Source organism: Cyanistes caeruleus, chromosome Z (genome assembly GCF_971803275.1).
Source record: "Cyanistes caeruleus chromosome Z, bCyaCae1.hap1.1, whole genome shotgun sequence".
NCBI lineage: Eukaryota > Metazoa > Chordata > Aves > Passeriformes > Paridae > Cyanistes > Cyanistes caeruleus.
Genome location: NC_141732.1, coordinates 15411236 through 15434786, shown reverse-complemented (window position 1 = coordinate 15434786; position 23551 = coordinate 15411236). Strand labels below are relative to the sequence as shown.

The following is a 23551-nucleotide window of genomic DNA, read 5'->3' as shown; positions in this document are numbered from 1 at the left end:
ACGAGAAGAGAGTCTTGTTACAGGGATGTGATTGGTCACCAAGACAAAGTGACCCAAAGTGAAGGCTGATACTGTCAGCTGTACCTTGCTGTCACAGTATGGCAGCTCTGGCATTTACATCAGAGAGGATTTGCAATGATTCTAGAAGATGCAAAGTAATCCAAATTTCTTTCAGTTATTTACATGATGAAGAAATACTGGGAGAAAGTTTTGATTTTTATGTATTAGTTTATTTAATATTGCTTTAAGTAAAAATAATCCAATAAAAAAGGAGAGGAGGATCTAAATGAACACATATGTGTTCATAGTAATAACTTTAACACAAAGTGCCTCGGGCCTTCTTTCATAAGAGCATAATTTAACATTTTTTCAGTGTACAATCTGTGTAACTCATTGCAGTTGTAAATTGTGACCATGGAAATCAACTACATTTCAAATGCTGCGGTTTAAATGTTGGCAATGCATATTGTTCTAAGTTTCATCACTTGTTTCACTGTTCAAGTGCGCACTAAAAAATATTTAACCTAGAGACATTTCTGAAGTATCCTTAGACTGAGAACTTTACCTGGATGTAGTAGTTTGGTAATTTTCCTTTAGATGCATGCACTCAATGCATCTAAAAAATACATTCAGGAATATATATGTAATTAATATTATTACAACCATTCTGGAAAAATTTTAGGGAATAAAATATTTTAATATAACAGGAAGTATCAGTTGAATTCTGGCTACTGGATTTAGGGACTTCTGCAGCATCCTCCTGTGCCCTCAAGTTAGTAGGATTTGGGTAATTTGCATACAGGTCTTGAACCTAAAGTTGTAGGTTTTCAGTAGGTGGCAGCCTTACCTCTGCATCAGTTGATGTCTGGCTGCGGGGTGTTGGTGTGAGGGAGAAAAGGAGTTGCGAGTAATGCAGGATGGTTTTGGCGAAGTGTATGATACTGGTTTGGTAGTTATAGGGCCTTTTGCAATGACAGCACATTTTAGAAATTACTACATATTGCCAGCTTTGTTAATTTAGCTTAATTAATGTCCCATTGCAGGTTAGCTTGTGTTTAGTCTGTTGTATATTTACGAAATAATACTGATTTATGTACAGCAGTAATGTTGCTGTGTTTCTTACTAAGGACAGTGATCCAGTTGTTATCAGAACTTACAGCCCCAGAAAAGCACAACTCAGCAATTCCTGGAAAGCTTACAGTCTCACATATTCACCATTTTGTGCCTTGAAGGGCTGTGGTCAGGTATTCTGAGCATGGGTATTTAATAGATAAACAGATTTCTGTATAATGTTGTCCTGTGCACACCTGAGTTGCAAGACATTTTTTGTGGTAGATTTTTATATCCAAGAACTTTGATATATTTGTGATTAACAGCTGTGTTTGAACTCAGCTGAATATCGCTCTGGCATCTAGAAGGGAGCACTATGGACGATAATGGAAAGATGTGGAGATAAAAATAAGTTTCAGTCCTGACACCTTAAATTGTGCTTCTAGTGTTTTGGACTTCTCTGTCCCATTTATGTGATCCTCTTGGCTAGTACCACTGCAACTTAAGTGTGCTAGCTCACCAGGTATTCAGTGGTCATCACCCAAAGCTTACTGTATTTATTTTTTAAGGTTTGACAAAAAGTTATAAGACTGATGGACAGGGTAAGACAATAGGGGTGTTTTGGATGTGTGCATGCAAAAGTTTCATGAAGTGTTGGGGAAATGTTGTATTTGTATACCATTAAACTCCAGAATTACCTGCTTAAAAATCTTTAGCATCAGCAGGAGGCCAAAGATATCTGCTAAGCCAGTATTGCAGGTTATGAACTGAGTGAAGGCTTAAAATGTAACACCTAATTCTTAGTTTACTACTAGAAATGTGGAAGTTAGAAGTGCAGAATCTTCCTCACAAACATGATGAAGTTTTTGTCCAGATTCACAGTTTGGAGTTTATTGTAGTTCTTGGAACTACTGATATATTGGAATATGTATATTTAAGCTCTTAATTTGCATATTCAACTATTACAGATAGCTGTCTTCTAGATTTTTTTTCTGTTACGGTTTATTTTCATTAGAAAGCTAAGAGGTAGTTGCTAATTTTTGTTGTGAATAAAAGGATATATTGCTGATGCTTGGGGTGTAAATTACTTAAACTGGAGTTAGCCTTGACATAACTGTGTGTTTTCTATATTGCATTACAGAGATGGTGAACTGAGTTTGAGTAGATCAGTGATCAATAGCTCTGATAAGGTAATTCGAAAGGGTGGCTCCTCAATCTTCCAACATGCTGCAGAAGGTTGGAAAGTCAATTCTTCTTTGGTGATGGAAATAAGGTGAGTTTCTGAAATAAAAAAAAGCTGTTAATTTCACCTTGCATTTAATTCTTTTCATTCATGTTGCTTTATAATTCCTTTGGTCTATAAAACAGTAATTTGATTTACATTTGCAGGTGGATGTTTTTAAACTGTGTCTTTTTAGGTTTCAGTGTTAAATACAACTGCAGTACATTAGGCTTCAAAGTGAAGTCTTCCTTCATAAGAATTAATGTTTTTATTTCATCTGGCTGTGACTGTCAGATCTGGGCAATCAGTCTGTATTATTCATGTCCATATTTAAGCTGGTTGTCTAGAGCTCTTCCGCATTCAATGGTAAGAAACTGGCGCTTTTAGGATGTCATTTTCTGTCATCTTAAATGTTTGAAATAGATCAGGTGGAGGTATCCTAGGCATACAAATTTTCCTCCCTTGACTACAGAAGGAGCTTAGGCAGAAAGCTGAGGTGCAGTAGTCAATAGCTGGGCCATCAATTGTGAATCCACTTGTGGCTCTGGCTGGTCCACGTCACAGGGTGAAACGCTGACAGTAGTTGTGTCTTACGCAGTTTCCTTTCTTGATGTCAGAAAGGCTGAAAAGAGCATTAGGCTTATGCTGGGGGGGCAGCCCAGTGGCAGAGTTAAACTGAGTGATAGTTCTGATGTGTCTTTACGGTGTATCTCTGCAACTTGTGGCCACAGAGAGTAGCAAGGTGTCTCTGAGTGTGTCATGTCGTATTTTCCCCATCTTCATCAGGAAGGTGGCCCATGAGAGAAGCATATGGAGCATGGATTGTCAGTGTGGTGATCTAGGAGTGTTGCATTATATGAAAAATGAGGGAAAGTTACTTTTTAACTCACGCTAGATTAGACTCGATTTTCTGAATATTAAGACTTTGAGCAGTAATGTGTTCAAATTAAAATGTGGTTTCTGTGTGATTTCCCTTTCTACTTTGAATTTTTTTTATTTTAATTTTTTTTTTTTTAATTAAAGGACAGTTTACAAACCCCTTAAGCAGGCATTGTTTCCATGTATAAAGGCATGGCTTCTCTGAAGGAGAAATCTAGGGATTTTTTTAATGACTGCTATTTTGTCCCTAATTCTAAAGCCTGCAGAAGATAAAGGTAGATCAGAAATGTATGTATCGTAAGTTACTGGTCCAAAAGCTTGGAGAAAACAGCTTTTTCTACCTGTGGAGTAAGCTGATTTGGAAATGAGTGAGTGACTATAAGTAGAGACAACTATTCTCAGTCATTTTACTGAAAAATTGAGTATCATATTTCAGAACAATTTAAAACCTTTACATATTGCTGCTCCAGCGAAACAACAAACTAGAAAAAATATTAAAATAACCTCTTGGTTAAAATTTAGAGAGAAAATTAAGCTTGGGTTATGCCAATTTTACACCTGTTCCAAATTTAAAATACATTATTCAGAGGTAAAGCAGTGGAGAATGCTTTAGTGTTTTTCATCCTGTTAATACATGTGTGTCATCTCAATCTGCTAAATTAATGAGTTTCAAAGTAACTTTTTTCTTTATTGTTTTCCAGAGGGGGAAATTTCTCTTATTTAATAAATTACTATTGTGTACTTAAGAAACACTTCTATATATAGGGTTTTTTAAAATATTTTGCAGGGAAGGATTTTTTTTTTTTTGCCTCATTAGAATGAGGAAAACAGTGTGTCTTGTACACTGGCTAAAGTGCTGCAAGTAGAGGTTCCACTGTAATTCTTCCACTGTAAGATTTTCTGTACCATAGAGAGCATAAAGCTGAGGTTATTTAGCAGTCCACATTGCCAGTCTTGTTTTCAGAGGAACACTAGGGCAGAAAGTAGGTGTGAACCAGAAAATTATTTTAGATTAATGTGACTTAGAGCCAAAAGTTGACATGAACTCTACAGAAGGAGTCAGTGCTAAGTGCCAGGCATAGTCTTTCCAGAAATCCTCTTTGCTGACATGCATAGCATATTCAGTTATGGTACTCAGTGGTGAGGGAGGGATATCAGGCGTGCTTTTCATTGAGGAAGCTGCATGCAATTCCTTGAAATGTCTTTCAGTCTGATGCTGATTAAATCATGTACATTCTCTCACTTTTACAGATGGTTTGCTATACACCTTTCTTCCATGGTACAGCAGTAAGAAGCATTTTAGCTGTAGCTTTACACCTATACATCTATCAGGACTAACTTTAAAAGTGTCTAGCAAAGTCATACAGTATTCTTGTGGTCTAACTAACTGCTCAGCTCTCCATGTTACATGCACTGTGTAGACCATGAAGATGATTCATAGTCTATAATTGGAGCTGTTAACGTGAACAGTGGTTGGTGGTCTTGTGGTGTGAGGTTGACCATAGGAAGTAACAGTAAGAGTGAAACAAAATACAAGCTAGTGCCCGTTGAATAATATATAAAATGTTTTCAGTTCCAAGCAGTGGAGAAATAATTTGTGAAGCCATTAGTGTGCATCATAAAGATATTTCATAAAACTTATACTCACCCATAAATGACAGATGGTGTTGTGTTGTACATCAGCTTGGCACCCACTTGAGCAATTTTCAAATGTAGAAAGTATATTATAGTGACTTTAGCTTTGTGCAAGGACTGTTGGTTAGTGATGTGTCAAATCTTGTTGATTGCATCTAGAATATTATACTTCACTATTGCTTTGTTGACTTTGTAGGGTCATCATCGCTGGCCCTTTTATTTTTGCTCAAGTTAGTGATGTGTTTTTCAGCCTCAAAGGCCTTAGGAATTTTCAGCAAGGCCAGGCTCAGACAGGAGTCAGTGGGTGGTAATTCTCTTCTCTGTCAGGAACCATGAAAGGATGGAAATCTTCCAGTGGGTTTCTGATGGTCTAGGACTTTGAAGCCGGAGAAGGCAGCCTGTGGAGTGTAGCAACCCTCTCGGGAGGGCAGCAGCTCTTTGGAGATCCTAAGCAGGCTTAAGAAGAAAGAGCTAGACTTTCTGTGGTTGAGGTGGAAATTAAGTGTGTTACTAATTACTTGAGACTGTGAAATGTGCTGCCTTGACAATGACTGATTTAGTGGGAGAGTGATTTTTGCAACTGATACCTTCTCATTGCTGGCAACTTCTTTGAAGAATTGATAATTCCTGTGGCAAAGAGAGGAGCACCTTCTTGGCTCCCCTTTTCTATCTGAATTATTTCAATCATGAAGAGTCCACCACCTGCTATGGTTTTATGTCTTGCGTCCTTTCTACTCTCTGTAGCAGTGTGGAGGTTTTCCTTAGGCTTATGGAAGTAAGGAGACTTCATGTGTAATGAAGGCTGTATTTTCAGAAAGTAGGGATGTGGCTGAGATGGGTGCAAACCTATATGGGGAGGCCTTGCACACAGGGCTGACAACAGCTTGTCTGTGACCTGTGTGAAATGAACCACAGTTCAATGTCTGTCACTTTCTTCTACTTACTTTTAAATAAATATGTTAATTTATGCAGAAAGAAGCATAAGGTGGTTATGAATTGCAGGAAGGAGAAATTTTTGAAAAGTACATTGGGAATGTATTCATCTCTGCAATTTAACAGAATATTTTCTGTCAGAAAAGTGTACAGAGAACTTCTCTTGTTCAAAATGTCAGCAGCATCTTAAAAAAAAAAACCACCTTCCTCCTTCAAAAGGTTCAGATTATTATCAATTTTTGTCTTACAAGTTAGTGTGAAACAGCTGTGGTAAGTCCCTGAAGTGCAAGCAGTAAATACAGAACCAGCAGTGGAGCACTGCAATTGCTCTGAAGCTTTTGGAGCAATGTTTGGAAGCCATTTGCACTGTTTCCTTCTAATTGTTTTTATGTCAAAGACATGGAAGCTGGGGTTCTCTGGTCTGGTTTAGTCATAATAAACCTCAGGGGATTTTTGCTTGCCAATCTATTTTACTCTGCCTTGCTTATCTTCATGAAATGCTGGTATATGGATGACCTTCCTGTGATAAGCAGTAGTTGAGTCATTGTCTGTTTGTAAGCCCTCATCCTTCTTCATGCCCACTCTCTTATGTTACAGCACTTCTGGTTGTGTTGCCTCCATCAGCTGGGAGCTCCTAGGAACTCTTCCAGGGCTGTTTCCAGTTATGTATGTTTCTAACAAATACAAATTAGTGGTTGAACTAGATGATCTTTCAAGTCCCCTTCCAACACAAACTATCCATGATTCTAAAGGCTGCTTTCCTGGAAGAGCTTTTCTAAAAACCTCCTTTTAGAGTAAAGTAAAACCCAGCACATAACTGTGCAAATATCTGTGGTCCCCACTGCCTTCTCAAAAAAAAACAACAGGAGCTGGAGCTTTAGTCATGTACAAGAGCAAGTTGTGACCTTTTGTTACCATAGAGCTTGTTATTTCCTGTTGTTTTTAATTAAACTAATTTAGCTGTCAAAAAAATAAAAAGTTTTATCTAGGCCATAGTCAATCCCTGGTGATTCTGAAGGCTGAGAGCCACCTTCTGCCTTCCAGCTGCAGAGTGCAAAGCAGAGTCAGGACTTGCTAGGGTTAGAAAGTCGAGTTGTTTATGAAGGCCAGTCTGAGAGAGTCTGCAGATTAAGAGGAGGGATTAGAAATCTACAGCATAGAAGTTTTTTTAAAAAGTTGAGTGTTTTTTTATCCTCAGGTAAATTAAGGATATTGCTAAGAGTAAGGTGTAGTCCTAATGAAGGCATAAGGAACCAAAGCATCCTCAGCTGCTGTGGAAAAGGTCTGAGGAATACTGTGCTTCCAGTAAGGCCAGGGAAGGTGATGGAGGTGCGTGGGGAGGGTGTCAAGTCCCCACCGCAAGGGATTTTTAGGAACATATTAGATAAGCATGGGCTGGGGAACATGTAGATAAAGGCATATCTTAAGTGGGTCTTCAGAGGAACAATTAAACACTTAGTGCATCTCTGTTCCATAATGGGATTGCTGGTGATCCCTCCTGGGCACTTAGGATGCACTCCAGAGGCTTCCCCTCACGCCTGGGGTCCACTCAAGTCCACAGCAGTGATTTATGGCACTCCCTTCCTCTACAGAAATGATTTTTCCCAGAAAAAGCATCGGAGGTCATATTTCAGTTTTCTTGAGAATGTCTAAAAATATACATGTTTTTGTAATCTTAAAAGTTAAGTCTTCTCATGGTCTATTTTCTGTTGTTCATTCACACAGTTCAGAGGCAGATGAAGAACAGTTTGAGATTATATAATAGTTTTGTGGTACAAAGACCACAGTACAAAATAAAACTAGAAACATGCATCATGAGAAAAATCTCACCATGTTTCCCCAGAGCAGTAAATAGTATTAACATTTGGCAGGCTATTCAGAGACCTTGCTGTTGCATGATCTCATCAGATAACCAGGAGTTTCAGTTGGTACTTAAATATTATGGAGATCTCTTTGCTTATCAGAGAAAAACCATAGGTCAGCCACAGATAATGACACTGTGGTTTTTTTGCGTCATTTAAGCATGTTCCAAGCAGCTGCTTGGCTACAATTAGTCTCACCTACCCATAAAATGGCTCAGATCACACCCTGATACAGTTCTATTTGTCATTAAAAACTTGAAGAACAACCTCAAATGAAACTGTTTGCTTACACATTTTAGCTTAGGGTTGCAGAGCACCATTCTTCAAGGTTTGCTAAAAATCTTGCTCTTCTTTCCCTTGGTGGAACCGAGCTTACTTTTGAATTTAATACGCAGCCTGAAATGGATTAATTCTTACTTGTCATTATTTTGTCATGTCTGTTTAATCAGAATAACCTTATTGTGCTATTTTTTAGTGCTCTTTGTGGGACAGAACAGAGGTTTAAATAAGTTATTATTAATCAGCATCAAGAGTGACTGAGAGACTCGTATTTATGCTCAGTATTTGTTATATCCCTCAGTAATATTTTTTTCTCTTAGCACTTATGTGAAAATTGGAAGGACTGGTGTCCCCATGGTATGGGTGAGTCAGTAGCACAGAGGGACTTAGAACAATAACATGGATTCTGCATTATTTATCATACTACTTTCAGTATTAAAAGAAACCTGGATACAGGCAAATGAATCAGTAAAAATATTCTAATGTTAGCATTATTACATATCTCTTATACAAGGATTCTATTGCGTATTGCAATACCTGGGTGCACATTTAACTAAATATGCTAATGACAACTTCAGATGAGAAAATATTTTTAAATATGTGAGAAGATGCTAAGAGTAGTGACTTCTGACTGTTTCAGCATTTTATTGAAAAATAGATTGCTTACACATTTTGGAAATTTCAGCTGTGTTAAATGAGTGGTCGATTATCTGATTCTAATTGAGGTCCACATGAAATTCTTTGGAGGACTTCTAGGATCATATAGATAAATAAGCTTTGAATGCACTCAGCCAAATGAATTATGGAAGATAAGGTGATTTTGCTTGTTATATAGTTTCTGTACATTTCACATAATTTTCTGAGGTTTTGAGACTTGTTTGTGGTCATCCCTTCTCAAGACAGAGTTCATGTGAAATGAGTCTCCTGATAGCTTGGCTGATTATGTTTGTAGCTTTTGATGCATTCATATTGTCCTTTATAGCCCCAGCTGTAGTAGCTCTCTCCCTGTGTAATGAATAATTGCAGTAATTTTTAATACTTCTAGATTGGGCAGCTCTTTCTTTCTTGCTCTTTTTTGTTTTGTATCAATAATCAATCAGCTGATCTATTTGTTGCAGAGTGCCCACAAAGTTAAGCTGTCAAACCCACAGAGATTTAAAATCCATTCAATTTAAAAGCCAAAACTAAGTCTTCATCCTCCTTTTACAGAAATACCTTGCCTGGCCTTACCACAAGCTACACTCAGGATTTTAAGATTCTCTGTCTTGTTTTATTTTTCTGAGTCCCTCATGTGCCTCAGCATAAGTTGTCTTTGCTCTGATGCTGCTCCCTTCATATGTGACAGCTGTAACAGCCCAACATATTCCAGATATTCTTTCCCTTTTTTTTTTTTTCTTCTTTTTTTTTTTTTTTTCCAAGTTTAGGAAGCAGGAATTACTTATAAACACTTTTTATTATGTTTCACTTCTCCTGTGCCTTTTCAGATAAGTTTTATGGTGAGTATTTTGTGTTGCTGGTTCCAAGATTCAGACAAATTCCTCTTTCTTGAGACAGCAACAAAAGTGAGCATGGGTGTTTCTATAGTCCATCCTTTTTAATATGTGGGGAATTGTTTTGCCTTTATGGCTGTGACTGAGTGTTGCAACTGATCAAAGAACATTTCTAGTTATCTTTTCCTGTTTGGTTGTGCTCTAGGGAAGTTTGTCTCTAAAAGCTTAATATGCAAAAATAACATTCTTGTAGTCAACAAAATACCCATTTTGTTTTAAACTCCATCTTACCTACTGACAACAGTGAAAAATATAATGTTTTGTTTTTCTTCTTTTCTTGTTAGACTTGCAGAGGCAAAAGTTTCTGGTAGATTTAAAAATAAAAGCCCCAACTCAACACTCCCTGTCTGGTCCATAAGAATGTTGTGCTTGCTTCAGATGTGATCTTTCTTCACAAAAATACCTGCTTCGTAGAGGGACACAAGCTTGTAAACCTTTGCTCACTTTTAGTCCTGCGGTATCAGTGGCTCCCACAGGTCTGGCCTAGGGATTTTTTCAGCTTTTTATGTCAAGGGTGTACTGAAAACTGCTCTACACTGCCAGTGCAGGTATTTGTCATTGCATACATTAGTCATTACATTGCAGTCGTTAAATATCTCTTCTGAGCCTACATACTGAACATCTGCTAGTTTTTGGACCCCAGTACCCACCTTGTCATGGGCAGAATGGAAGTTTTGGAGAGAGTTTATTAGAGAATCTGTCACACTGAGTTATGAGGTACAGAACTTGTTTTCTATACCCCTTGCATGTTAAGCTCCTTCTCAGAGAGGAGTCAAAGTATGATTGGATCTAATCTTAACCACAGACTTGGTCAACAGTTTATGTTTAAGGGATTGTGCAAGTGCAATTGAACCTTTATGCAATTTTGTCCCACAAGATTAAGGATGGCAAACCAAATACACTTAAGTTATTAAAGTAAATTATTTATTGATGATCGTAATGATAATAATTAGACTAAAAGATTTGTATTTAATACATGCTACAGTTATAAGTTCTGGTATAGTGCAATGTTTACTGAAGCCATACTGAAGCACAGTATTTAAAGCTAGCAAAATAATCAAGTCGATACTGACGGTACTTCCCCATACCAGTGACCATGGGCAAGTCTCTTTTAGTCAGCTTTAAGTTGTAACCTTGAAAGGGATTCCCAGTCAGGGAAGGAAGCTGCACACACATTCCAGCCAAGGAGGAGTGTGTCAGAATTCTCTGCCATTAGGAAAGGGTCCCTGGCTTTTGTATTATTTTGTATTACAAAGTGATTGACAGTCAGCTCAGCAGCTTTACATCAGTCACCAGTAATGTCCCTTGTTGGTTCCATTATCAGGAGCTGTGCTGAATCCTCACCAGTGCCAGTATCTATTAAGGACTGTTCTACACAGAATTGAGTGTTTAACTTTGGGCGTGATGCGTCAGGCTGGTCTCAGCATTCTTCAACACCAAAAGCAGGGTGAAGTCTTCTTTCCCATCAGCACTGGAAACTTTTGCAAGTAGAGGCAAGGTTGAGGTGCTTTACCTTCACCTAGGCAGAAGATCCTGGTGACCCCATGAGCAGAAAGCATGAGTTCACTTTTCAGCTGATACAGAAGCAAACATTCTTTATCAGTTGCTTGCTTGGGGCTGGGAATATTCAGCTGTTCAACTTCACTTAATACATGGCGGTTTTTTAAACCCTCATATTTGGTCATGGGTGTCTAAACCTGTCTAATAGTTTAAACAGTTATTTGCATAAAATATGATAAATGTTGAAAAGTGAATTGATGAGTTTGTAGGAGAATTTGAGTTCAGCTAACAGCTTATCTGGACCCTGAGCTGCAGTTGTTTCATTTGCAAGATGTTTTAAGCTGATTTTGTTTAAATTGGTACAAAAGACTGGGTGTGTTCTCATATCAAGTTAATTAGGATTGCCTTAGCTAAACTTCTGTTAATTAGGAGGAAGTTTATTCTAAACTGAATATATTACTTTTATGGTGAAATAGGAATCTATAAGAAAATATGGCCATTCCTGAGGCAGGCAGATTTGTAAGAGATTACATTTCCTGATCACAAATACTTCATGTATTTAAATTTGGTTTTAAAAATATCATAATTCCAAAATTTTTGAAGATACTCAAGCACAGTATGCCTTCAAATTTTCAGTTACTTTTTTCCTTTGTGTCTCTCTGCCTTTGTGTCATTAACCTCTAGTTCTGTAGTGTTTTTGTGTTAGATTGCAACCACGGTGTGAACTCCATAAAAGCTTTGCTCCAGCTCCATCCTAGGGCATGGGAAGTTACCCTGGCAGGACTGACACTGGCTACCCTCTGCTTTATGTTGTACACTTTGTATAGTCTGTATTGCTGTTAGATAAACTCCATTCGAGGAGGAAGTGTTGGGTTTTACCTCTGCCTTTTCCTGTCAATGCAGGAAGAATATTCTTCAGTTCTTGGATGCAGAAAGAGATGTCTCGGTGGTCAAAAGCAACTTCAAGCCAGGAGATGTAATTCATTACGTACTGGACAGACGTCGCACTCTAAACATTTCTCAGGATTTGCACAGCCTTCTCCCTGAAGTTTCCCCGATGAAAAATCGCCGATTTAAAACCTGTGCAGTTGTTGGGAATTCTGGCATCCTTCTGAAGAGTGGTTGTGGAAAAGAGATTGATAGCCATGATTTCATAATAAGGTGGGTTTTTATCTGCTGTTGAATATATGCAGCCTATGTTTCTTGGAGAAAACTTGGGAGAAATGTTTTGATCTGAGGTATGTATTACAGGCATTATTTGAAATTAATCTGAAACAATATCCATCAACATGTGATTCCAAAAATTTAAATTCATGCCTATATTATTGACAAGAAGATTATTTTTACAGTGAAAATAAAACAAGTGAGAAAGATTTGCATTACTTAATTTTGCTTTTTGCTGTTCTTATTCCAGACAGAATTATTCTTATTGAGGTCTTGGTAGAATAAATGCAAAATAGTTTCTCTTTTAAAAATACTCTTTCATAGTTTTTGGTCAGCACAGATGGCCTTTTTTAAATTACTACATTACTTTTGTGTAGTATGTAGTAAAATTTCAATGTGGTGTATTGATGTTAACCCAGGTTGCTGCTGAGGTAGTTGGAAGTCATCCTATTATATTCGTTTATGTTGGTTTAAGAATCTGTTCTTGCAGTTTGGGGGAAAAAATGGTATGTTTCACTTCTTATTCATTCTGCAAACACACACAGTAGAGGGCCTTTGGATTTCATGTGTCATGTCAAAGCTGACCGACCTCATTTGACATCTTGTCATTATGTAGAAAATGCTGAACAAGAGATGGGTAATTTTGCTGAAGCAAAGTTTCAATTGATTTAGTTTGAGAAGGTTAAAAGGGCAGAAAACAGGAGGGTTGTGACACAAAGCAATATAGAAATAGTAGTCCTTGTGAATTATTTGCTTTTTTTTTTTTCACCTTTAACAATGATGGTGACAATAAGTAGTAAAAAGAATGAATAAAATTAAATGGGAAAGAAAAATAACAGTTTTTCTGTGCATAAATAAAAGAGGAATATGCATGAGTTTTGTATTTAATTTGAAAGTTATTTTAACAAGTTGCAGCTGAAGCAGTAACACACTTCTCTTTCATTTTCCATATTAGTTTTACTTGTACCACTAGTTACTCAAATTAACATCCTTATTACTTCAGAATAAATCCAATAGTAATTACCACAGTTTTAAACTGCATTTAGCCTATGGCATGCTTTTGTACTCTCTCTGAGATTAAATGTGATCTTTTTAACAGGATGTCTTGGTTTTTGGACAAATTTACGAGGAAACCTTCTGAAAGGGCATTTGTTTTAATGAAGAGCAGATTTTAGCAACTTCTTTTTTTATGGGGTCTTACAGGTTAGAAAGGATTTTTCTTGGAGAAAGTGAAAAAATTATTTAACAAGCAAGTTGTTTTCAGGTATGAAGAAAACTAATAACGTTAAATGATACTACTTTTTTTTGCTTTGAAGAGATTGAGGGTTTTTTCTGTAGGTGTGGTTCAGTCATTTTCCAAGTCTGGAGCTGGCCTCTGGGCCACAATACAGCGTGGGGGGCCCCTGGGCGAAATTTCAGTGTTCTGGATTGGAGAAGAGTACAGTTCCAGGAAAATCTTCTGCTTCAGTTAACAAACAAAAAGCTATCTTAAAAAGCAAAGAGGCTACTCAGTTTCCTTTTTCTGGAGAGAAAAAGCTGAGAGTTGGGAGAAACTGAGAGTTTTATCTCTGTTTTTAAACACAGGCGGTGAAAAAATTGTATCGCTTCTCTTTCCTCTTCCTCTCTCTCTGGGCTTACCTTAAAGCCATAGGACCCATTTTTGGGCACAAAGCAGGCAATAAGGGGTACAATAACGTCATTCCAGGACACAGAACTACAGAAAAGTTAAGATGCTAGATTTTTTAGATTAAATTTTTTGTAGAGAAGGCAAGGTACATACTTTATTTTAAATCATGTGCTGAATTTCTTCGCAGTCATCCCCATGCTCTTCCACTTGTTTTAACTAGCCATGAAGCCAGGTGATGATATCGGGTAGGAGATTTTAACTAACTCAGCTACATGGAGGAAAGATAATACTCTAAAGACTTGATGAAGATTAATAGGAACAGTGAGAATTTACTGTTGCTAATCAGTTCTTTAGGCTGGTGAGATGTGGGCGTTCTGTGAAGATGGCGAGGAACTCTGGAACAAGTTGCCCAGAGAAGCTGTGCATGTCCCATCCCTGGAAGTGTTCATGACCAGGTTGGATGGGGCACTGAGCAACCTGGTTTAGTGAAAGTTGTCCCTGACCATGGTGGGGGATTTAGAACTAGATAATCTTTAAGGCCCCCTTTCAACCTAAACCATTTTATGGTTCCATGAAACAGCTCTCATGATCTATGAAAATTAAAGTGATCTGTGTAACAGCTAGTGGATCTGACAATACAGTGATTCATAATCTCTAATGTTTTGGGAATGACATGCTTGGCCCTGCTGCCTATAGGGAGTTTCAATGCAGTGATTTTTTTTTAATATTTTTTTAATTTACAAATGAAAGTTAAAATGTTTTAGAATTTGCATATTATAATTTCAAGTATATGGTATTTTTTATTTAAGTCTATATGCATGTACAGTTATATAGCATCTGTTTAAATAGCAAGGAATTTGTTTGCAACTGAAGTTAAAGAAAAAACCAGGGGATTCATCAGAGTTAGTTTCCTATATTCCTCATCTTCTGTTTAGAAAAGTTGTACATCATGTGATATGTAATCACATGGTGTAATTATGACGTTCTGGAGTGCTTCATAAGCACTTACTTATATTGCTGTTAGGATTCTGGTATTAAGATGTACCTTGACACATGGTGATATGTCTGCTAATGTTTTCAGTTTTATCTGACCTCTCTGGAAGTGTCCTCACTTAGGTGCAGTATGATGGTATTCTTGAAAGGAGTTACTGAATGTATCCAAGTGTATATGTGGATGAAGGACATTTTTGTAGAATCCTCTGATGCCAAGTGCATTATGCCTATATGCTGTGACTAGTATTTACTATTACTATTCTGGTTAAATATATTCCCATGATTTTGATTGTATTTATGCGGGGGAGAGAGGTGAAATCTGAAGGAAAACTGTTTCTCTGAGAGTTGTTTCTTAGAGGAGCAGCAATACCATTAATTTAATGATAAAACTGACAATGAAGGTCTGTGACAATGAAGAGGTCACAACAGATATCCAACAGTGTTTGCGGGATGATAATATCCTATAAAGGTAATGTGAAGGTGTTAATAATAATGGACAAACACACAGAAGTTTCATGAGGTTAGCGAAGTCATGCGTATTTTGGCAGTAGAAAATGTGGTCCATCTAATTAAAATGGGAAGCAGGGAGACTTTGCTATTAGAAAGATCTCAAACGGTGATGACGATGAACTATTTTCTGTTTCGGTGTACCTTGCCTTTTTACCCCATTAGGGGCTATTGATCTATGTGCTTCTCTTCTAGTGCTGAGCTTAAGTGTGCTGCATTCTGATGCTATAGCCAGAGAGAGTATGAAGCATTACAGAATATCTGATTAGATATATCTTATTCCTACACTGTCTGCGCTTTATCATGCTGAAAATACCAAGCCAGGTAGCGGTTGTATCTTACAGATCAGATGAAATTATTATATTAAGTGGTGTATTTTGAAATGCAGTCCTTACATTGGACTTTCTGAGAAATGCAGCTGTATTTTGGACAGGTGTAAAAGCACCTTAAGCAAATTAAGCATTGCCAAATAATAACTTGGAATTACTTCTGGAAGCCAACACGTACCAGGTAGTTCAGCTTTGCATTTAGAATTTGAACAATAGTAAAAATCAGAATAAGTAGTTTTTATTTATTTTTAAAGGAATTTAATTTGACGTTTGTGATGAGACCTATTCAAAAGCAGAGGCCAAGTTCAGTTTTGGAGTTATTTGGTTAAAACCAACCACTCAAACAAACTGTAGTAAATATATTGTGGCTTTTTTGTGAGGATACCATTTCTGTCCACCATTTCATTTCAGCTGGACTGTATGGAGAATTAAGTGAAGCTTTCCAGTATGTCAGGGCTGCTCTGACAAGGAACAGGCATAGGAAGATATTAGTTTCTTCTTTCTTTGTATTGAAGTACCAAGTTTATATGTTACCACTCTTCTTTTCCCATAGGAGTTTTTTCTTGGTGACTCTGCCAGCATTTAGGAATGAAACGTATGTTTTTGCCATCACTAGTCATAAAATTTTGCTGGGCAAATGCAGCTCTATTTTTCAAGAATACTGGAACTTCTACTACTGGACTTTTGTTTTTTAACTTGGTCAAGTTAAACCTTTTGGTTAGTAAAGTTGACATGAAAAAGCTTGTAATTTTTCCTTTTTTGAGGGGGAGGGGGGGGTGTTCCCTTTTGAGAGGAGAGAATGCATTGTTTCACAGATATCTTGGTTTGCCCTGTATGAAGGTGAGGATAACCTGTTTTGACTTCCTCCCTAGTGTATTGATTTTTGTGAGCAATTGTGAAGCAAACATCATGTGTGGTATGAGCAGAAGACAGCAGATAGGGCCAGGCAGAAGAAAAGGACAGACCTAATCATACCATGAAAGTGTGTTATCTTTTTTCAGGAGAGCAATTTAAATTAATCATAACAAATGAGTAGAAACTTCATTAATGTGTGTTGTTCCTTCAGGTGCTATAAAAAAAAATTAGTAAATATCTAAAAGATATTTAGTATATCAATTTACCAATATTCTGGAACTTGTTTTTTGTAATTCATATCAGCTTTTATGTCCAAATATTTTTTTTAGTATACCTTGCTTGGACTGTGGCCACCATGCTGAGTAGAGCTAAGTCCTTGGAGCCAGCAGATTTGTTGAAAGCAAAGTTGCCAATTTAACACACATATTTTAAAGTATGAGTCTTCCTCTGAAAATAACATCTGAGTACATCATGATTAGCTCATTAGACCCTTTTCAGATATCAAATGTGGCAGCTCTATTTTTGCCTTCTGTTTTTTCCTTAAACTTGTCACACTATACTGAAACATTGAATGAAAGCAGAGGAAAGCCATCATCTTCCAATCTTCTTGCTCAGGGATTTGAGTGTCTGAGAAAGGGGAGCACAGGTGGGGTTGTTCCAGTTAGCCAGGTGTGGGTGGTCTCCACCTTAGGAGAGCCTTGGAGAAGGATTGACTCATGTAGCCACATCTTAGGGTTGTTTTTTTTTTAAAGAAATTAGTCTTTAAGGAGGTGATTTAGGAGGATATTTAAGGACAGAAACTGGAACACTCAGGAAATACCAGTAAAAAGTGACTTTTACATATATACATGTGTATATGTCCATATATATATATACACGCACACACACACACATATATATATATGTCTTAACAGCCTTTTTAGCTGTTCTCCATTTTGGAAAGTTCAAACTGCTGCTGCTTTCTACATTCTATTCTGACAATTCCAAAGTGCTCCTCCAAAACAATGGAAATCATATTTTTTTCTGAATTTATTGCAAAGGTAATAATTTTTTTTTAAACTATTTCTGTCCTCATAATGTTGCAGATTTTTTTTTAAAAAAATCTGTATCATAATTATAAGAATTGTGTGGAACTTCATAATTGTCCTATAGAATATACTCTTTATAGATGGTATTTTCACATAAAAAGGCAGAGGTGCGGGTGTTCAGGATACTGCTAAGTTCAATTTCTTAGTTTTCATGCATTAAAATATAATTTTCAATATTTCACTGCTGTAGTTTTTGTGAGGTTTTTTAATTTTTTTTATATATGCAGAAACTTTCAGTGATATAAAAATTCATTGCTTTATTTTGTTGTCAAAGGAATAGTAGTGGAAAGATCAGCAAAACTAATCCATGTGTCATTTTGCAGCAGGACACCCAATAAAGATGTAAGTAATGTGTTTTGCAGCTCTTTCTAGAATGTCACTTAGACTTTTTCTGACCCTCCACTATGCTGTGTTGATTGATGATAACTTGGATTTCAATCACTGGTGTTAAGGCAGATGCTGGGAAGAAAGAATCTGTTGGTTACAAGTATAAGTTCAAATCTGGGCAACAGGAATTAATGATGTTTATCAGCAGGTGATTTTACAAAAACCATCGTCATACTGAAGGCATAAGTTCATTGTTTTTGTGAACTTGTATAGTTAAGGGATGTATCAAGGCAATGTTTTACATGGCACATACTAAAAAGCCCTCATTAATTGTTGTATGTGAATAGAATCTGCAAAGCTGTACCTGAGCATCTAACCTTGTTGCACTTATGAGACATCCTCTGTTGTGCCATGGATGAGGACTGAGATGAATTAGGTATGTTAGGGGATTCATTATTAATTCAGGTTCCTATGAAGTTAATTTGAAGCAACTTTAGTTTTTTCAGTAACCAAAGAAGTATGCAGAACATGTGAGAATCCATGCACATAACTATTAATTAAATTTGTTGCGGAAATAGGAAGTTCATGCATGGTTTTTATTTTATTTTATTTTTTTTTAATTTCTCTTTTTTGGGCATGTGTGAAGGTTACCACAGCACTGCTGCACACCTTTATTTGGAGAATCAGAGGAGAAGATGTGCTATATACACACAAGTATTAGGGCAATGTGCTTCTTGCATGTAGATTGAGTGTAGTCCAGCTGTGAGGTTCTCTTCAGTCTTCAGCTCTTTTTTTCCTCTCCTACTTGCTCAAAACTTAATTTTTCTTTCATGTCCAATTACATCTTAAAAATGGCGAGAGTTACTGAATTCAAGATTACAGTTTTGATTCTTACAAGAATTTGGATATGAATCTGGATGTGAAACCTTGCAGGCTACTCAGGAGGGAGTGTATGTTACTGACACTAATCTAGGTGTAACATCTTATGTTTCAAAAAGGTTTAATATGTCTGCCGGCAACAATCTGATTTTCATTTTTTGTCTTCTCGAAATGTATGCAGTTATTACTGTGTGACTGGTATTTTTCGCTTTGGTCTACAAAGAGAAGATATTAATGAACCAAAGCATCAGTATAAAGCACTTCTCTCCCATGGCTTTATAGTGTTTTAAAGTATTTATTTCAACTTGTAAACCTCAAGTCCACCACTTGCTAGAGGATTAAGAAGTACAGATTCATGGCCATTTCTTGCATTATTCTACTATAGGTAGAATATTCTTTTGGTTCTCAATGCCAGATAAAATGGAAATGATAACCATTTTACTCAAGGGAATTTTAATGGCTTTTATTTAAAATTGACTTGAAATGTGGTCTATGAATACCATGGACTGGACCTTTGTATACATACACATGACCTGTATACTTACTAGTGACAAAACAAATTGAACTGAATCTCTGTGGAATAACTGACTTCTCATTTGAGCATACTTTAGTGATTTTGATTGCATTATTTTCTTTGTTAAGCTCTGCTCTCTAAAAGACTGTGTATGTTCTGGGTGTTCGATGGCATAGCAAACCCAGGGGTGATCACCCAGTTTGGGGAAAGTGTGGTGTAGAAGCACCTACTCCATTCTTCATTTTTTTCCTCATGGCATACAACTACAGCCCTTAGAAGTTTTTTCCCCACGCTTTTTCTTAATGTAGCCCAGTGTGACTAATACATGCAACAGGTGGTTTTGGAACAAACAGGTTTTCAGTCACTGAGACTTCTTGGTCTGCTTGTCTTAGTAGCTCAGTTGTTTTACGCATGCTCAAATGCTACGTGGTATTTCAGACATTATCTAATTTTTCCCTTTTATCCTAGAGCTCTTTTTAGTGACAGCATTGCAGTGTGTTTTTCAGTTGAAAATCTTTTATCACACTAAAAGTTCTTGTGAGGGAGCCCCTGTGCTTTTACTGGGAATACTTTATAGATGTATTTGCCTTTTAGTATCATGGTTGTACATAGTACATAGTATTGGTGTAAGCTAGATGCCTCTGTAAACTTAGAGATTTTAAGAGTTTGAAAAACGTATAATAATGGCAGGTTTTAAGTTCATGCATAACTTACAAAGCCAGTATTAAAATCAGTATGAATTTTTCTCATGCTCTAACTACCGTTTTCTAGAAGATACTACTCTTAGAAGGCTGAAATGCAGGTTTGCAGATGGTTTGTGAAATAGATGTATAAAGATAATGAAGAATGTAAATGTCTTTGCCTACATATGCCCACATGTTATCAGAAATTTGGACTTCTTTATCTCCTAGGAATATACTTGCTTTATAATCTTCAGAACATATTTCTGAAGAAGGTAGGACCACTTCTTAACCTGATAATTACATAATGAAAATTATTTTCTGGGTAATTAGTTTTGTCAGACAGGACTAGGTCATCAGTTGATGTTAAGTAATGCTGACTTATTTTTATGTCATTGGGCATCTGGCATTAGAAGAAACTAGTGGATAAAAATTTGCAGAATTAATGGAATACTGTTTATATTAGGAGTGTGATAACATTCAAATGTTTTGGAGGAGCCTGTTCCAACATTGCTTCTCAATTGCTTATTGCTTCACTTAACAGAGCAGTCTGTTAAGTTATGAAAATATTGTTGTGTCAGGATACAATTTGGGGGCATACCAGCTACAGGCTAATTAATTGAGAATGTTGTAGAGATGATTTGTTTGTCATATCATACTGGTCACTGAAATCACAACTAATTTCTGAGTTGCATTTTGTTGCCTGCACTGAATGCCTATGTGTGATTACATATGTATGTGTTTATGTAATGGGGGTAAAAACCTGCTGAGCAATGGCATAATGAGAACTTCTCAATCCTAGGAAAAAGGCTTGAAAGGTTTGAAAATTAGGTATGAATGAAAAATTGAAAGTTCAATACTTTTTTCCAAAAATCGCAGTTCTAAGTCAAGTAAAAATACTGAATTTTAAACATCAACTGCAGTGATGATACCAAAAAACTCATTTAAAGATGCGGTAAAGTTAGTTTGTAAATAATATTTAAATACTTTGTTTTAAGTAAAGTAAAATAAAAATGCATGGACTAAACTGTACAAATTATGCTTTCTTTTGCTAGCATGGCTTTCTTTGTGTGAGAGCTGTTGGTAACATGATGATAAATGAATAATGAAAGGTAGCAGGTTTAAGAAAGCATATTATTCACAAGCCCTGCTTTACATGTTGATGCATTCTAGAGCATGATGATACGGTTTCCAAATGGTTACAAAGAGGAATTTTTTCTCTCACAGCATCCTGTATGCTTAATGTTTTTTTAAAAATTGTCTGATTCTTGTCCAACTTGAGTAAAAATACTATGTGTTATTACACCTCTTATCACTGCTATTTTTTTCTCACATTAAATTGAATTGGACTTGCATGTTCATTTTTAGCTTTCCCTTCATGCACACATTTTTCTGAGTTAATGTTTCATATTTATTTTCATTTTTCTATTAATTTCTTCCTCTTCAGGTGCAATCTAGCTCCTGTGGTGGAGTTTGCTGCCGATGTGGGAACTAAATCTGATTTTATTACCATGAACCCATCAGTTGTACAAAGAGCATTTGGAGGCTTTCGGAATGAGAGTGACAGAGAAAAATTTGTGCGTAGACTATCTATGCTGAATGACAGTGTCCTTTGGATTCCAGCTTTCATGGTCAAAGGTGGAGAGAAGCATGTGGAGTGGGTTAATGCATTAATCCTTAAGAATAAACTGAAAGTGCGAACCGCCTATCCATCACTGAGACTCATTCATGCTGTCAGAGGGTAAGTGTACGGAAAAGACTGGTCTGTCCTCAGCACAACGAAACTCATAACTAGAATTCCTAGCAGGCAGAAAAAAAAAGATGAGTGTCGAAAGGAGCATAGTGGTGTTCCCCTTATTGATATAATGGGTTGCATTTATGACAAGTTTGTTTGGTAGATAACGCTGGCCACTCATTTAGCCAGCTCTGCTGCAAACAGCTGAAATGCATTAGCACAATAACTTCTCTAACTGCACTTTTGTGTGAAAAAATGTATCATCATTTAGTGATAAACTAACTTTAAAAATAGTCTGAATTCAGTGGAAGTGCTACATGTCTTCTTTGGGAAACAACTGTGAAGATAAAAAATACAATCTCTAAATAGCATCAGGGGTAAGAAAGCAACCCTGTAAGTAATGAAGCCTGGCATCAATAATGAAAGTACTGAGCTCTTTCATAAAATATCTAGGATTTGGAGCAATCTTTCTCCTTTTGTATTTGTCCAGATGCTTGAACAATTCATAAATATTGACTAGAATCACTGAAAATGTTAATGAAACCATTTACTAGAAAAAAGATGTATCCATGTTTTGAGAAAATACTTTTCCTTTTAACTCCATAATTAAACAAAACTGTCAGCTGAAGGATCCAATGTATTTGTCACAACTGTATACTACAAGTATATTGAGCTATGCCTGAAAATTATTCCAAAGATGATGGTGCTGCAATGTGTTTGTACATCCAATTATGACAATATGATAACATTCAGCTTGAGTTCCTTGAAATGTGCTGTTTGTGGGGTTTAGGGAGATACCTTCAAGTGCTGCTATTGGCTTGTACACCAGTTACTGATTATGTTGCTGTTCCTATTGTTACAGCAGCAGTGACAAGTTTAGAAAGAATGTTTGAACCATTATCCCAATGCAATACAAGAATAAAGCTTTGACATAAATTGTTCAGCATATTCTGCCATGTCTCATAGATTTCACTGCTGCATTCCCTCTGTGGTGCACTTCTGGCACTGGAAAAAAATAATCTATTGCCTTGGAAATTAGGAAATCCTTCAGAAAACCTTTACTTTTTTACTGAGTTACTCAGTTTCAGTAGACATTTAGACTTTTGCTATTTATGGGCCATGATTGTGTTGAATTTTGGAATATTCAAAATGCCTGTGGGTTTGAATGTGTATATAAACCTGATATTGCTTCCAGTTTACAAGCAACAATTTTAATTTCCAGCTGCTAAATCTGGGCAAAATTATCAAATGTGAATGACAATTCAGAATGTGCAGTTTTTAAGCTGGCCAATTTGAAGGTCCTTCAGGGGGCTTTGTCTTAAAAATATTACTACTACCTACATAGTCTTTCTAAACAAAGCAGCAAAAACTCTGCCATCTGAATTGTTGAAAATTTGGATTGAGCTGTATTTTAGATTATACCTAGCCATCTGTGTGGCTTATGTCATCTGATACGTGGATTCATCCAGTTGTTGAATCTGGAGTTTAAACTCCACAGTAAATTTAAATAGATACCAAGAGTTCTTTGGTTTAGTGAAACTAAAATTTTATTAAAATATGGAAGTATGGTGAATTTTGGGCCAAATCATTTAATATCTAATAATTACTATATTAATATGGTTCGAGATTCCAGCCTGACATATTTAATGCAGGTAGAGAACATCTTGTGCTGAAGGGTGCAGGTTCAAGACTGGGAAAGTATTGTCTGTATTCCTTTCTATATTTATCAAACTGTAAAATTTTCTTCATTAGTCTTTAGAGCATGTGGTGTTAGGCACTTTCTAGGGGCAGAACATAAAGTTTCTTAGACTTCTGATCTAATGTGGCCAAATTCTTTATTTCTAATGCAGTATCAAGTTATGTTAGAGTTTTATCTAGTAACAGGTCATTTTGGCTAGAATCACAGCACTGCACTGAAATTCTCACTCCTGTTCTTCCTTCTC

General features: G+C 36.5%; 2 protein-coding genes across 2 annotated transcripts in view; one reads left to right on the top strand and one right to left on the bottom strand.

The window, feature by feature from the left end:
• LOC111940938 (uncharacterized) overlaps positions 1 to 23551 on the bottom strand; it is a 776486-nt gene that overhangs the window by 515572 nt on the left and 237363 nt on the right. The gene's annotated exons all lie outside the window — the stretch shown is intronic.
• The window catches only part of ST8SIA4 (ST8 alpha-N-acetyl-neuraminide alpha-2,8-sialyltransferase 4), a 50658-nt gene that overhangs the window by 2684 nt on the left and 24423 nt on the right, over positions 1 to 23551 (top strand). Inside the window, exons 2-4 of the mRNA XM_086868752.1 lie at positions 2192 to 2323; positions 11814 to 12071; positions 21321 to 21614. Coding sequence (XP_086724878.1) covers positions 2192 to 2323; positions 11814 to 12071; positions 21321 to 21614 — 684 coding nt within the window. The remainder of the gene's footprint in view (positions 1 to 2191; positions 2324 to 11813; positions 12072 to 21320; positions 21615 to 23551) is intronic.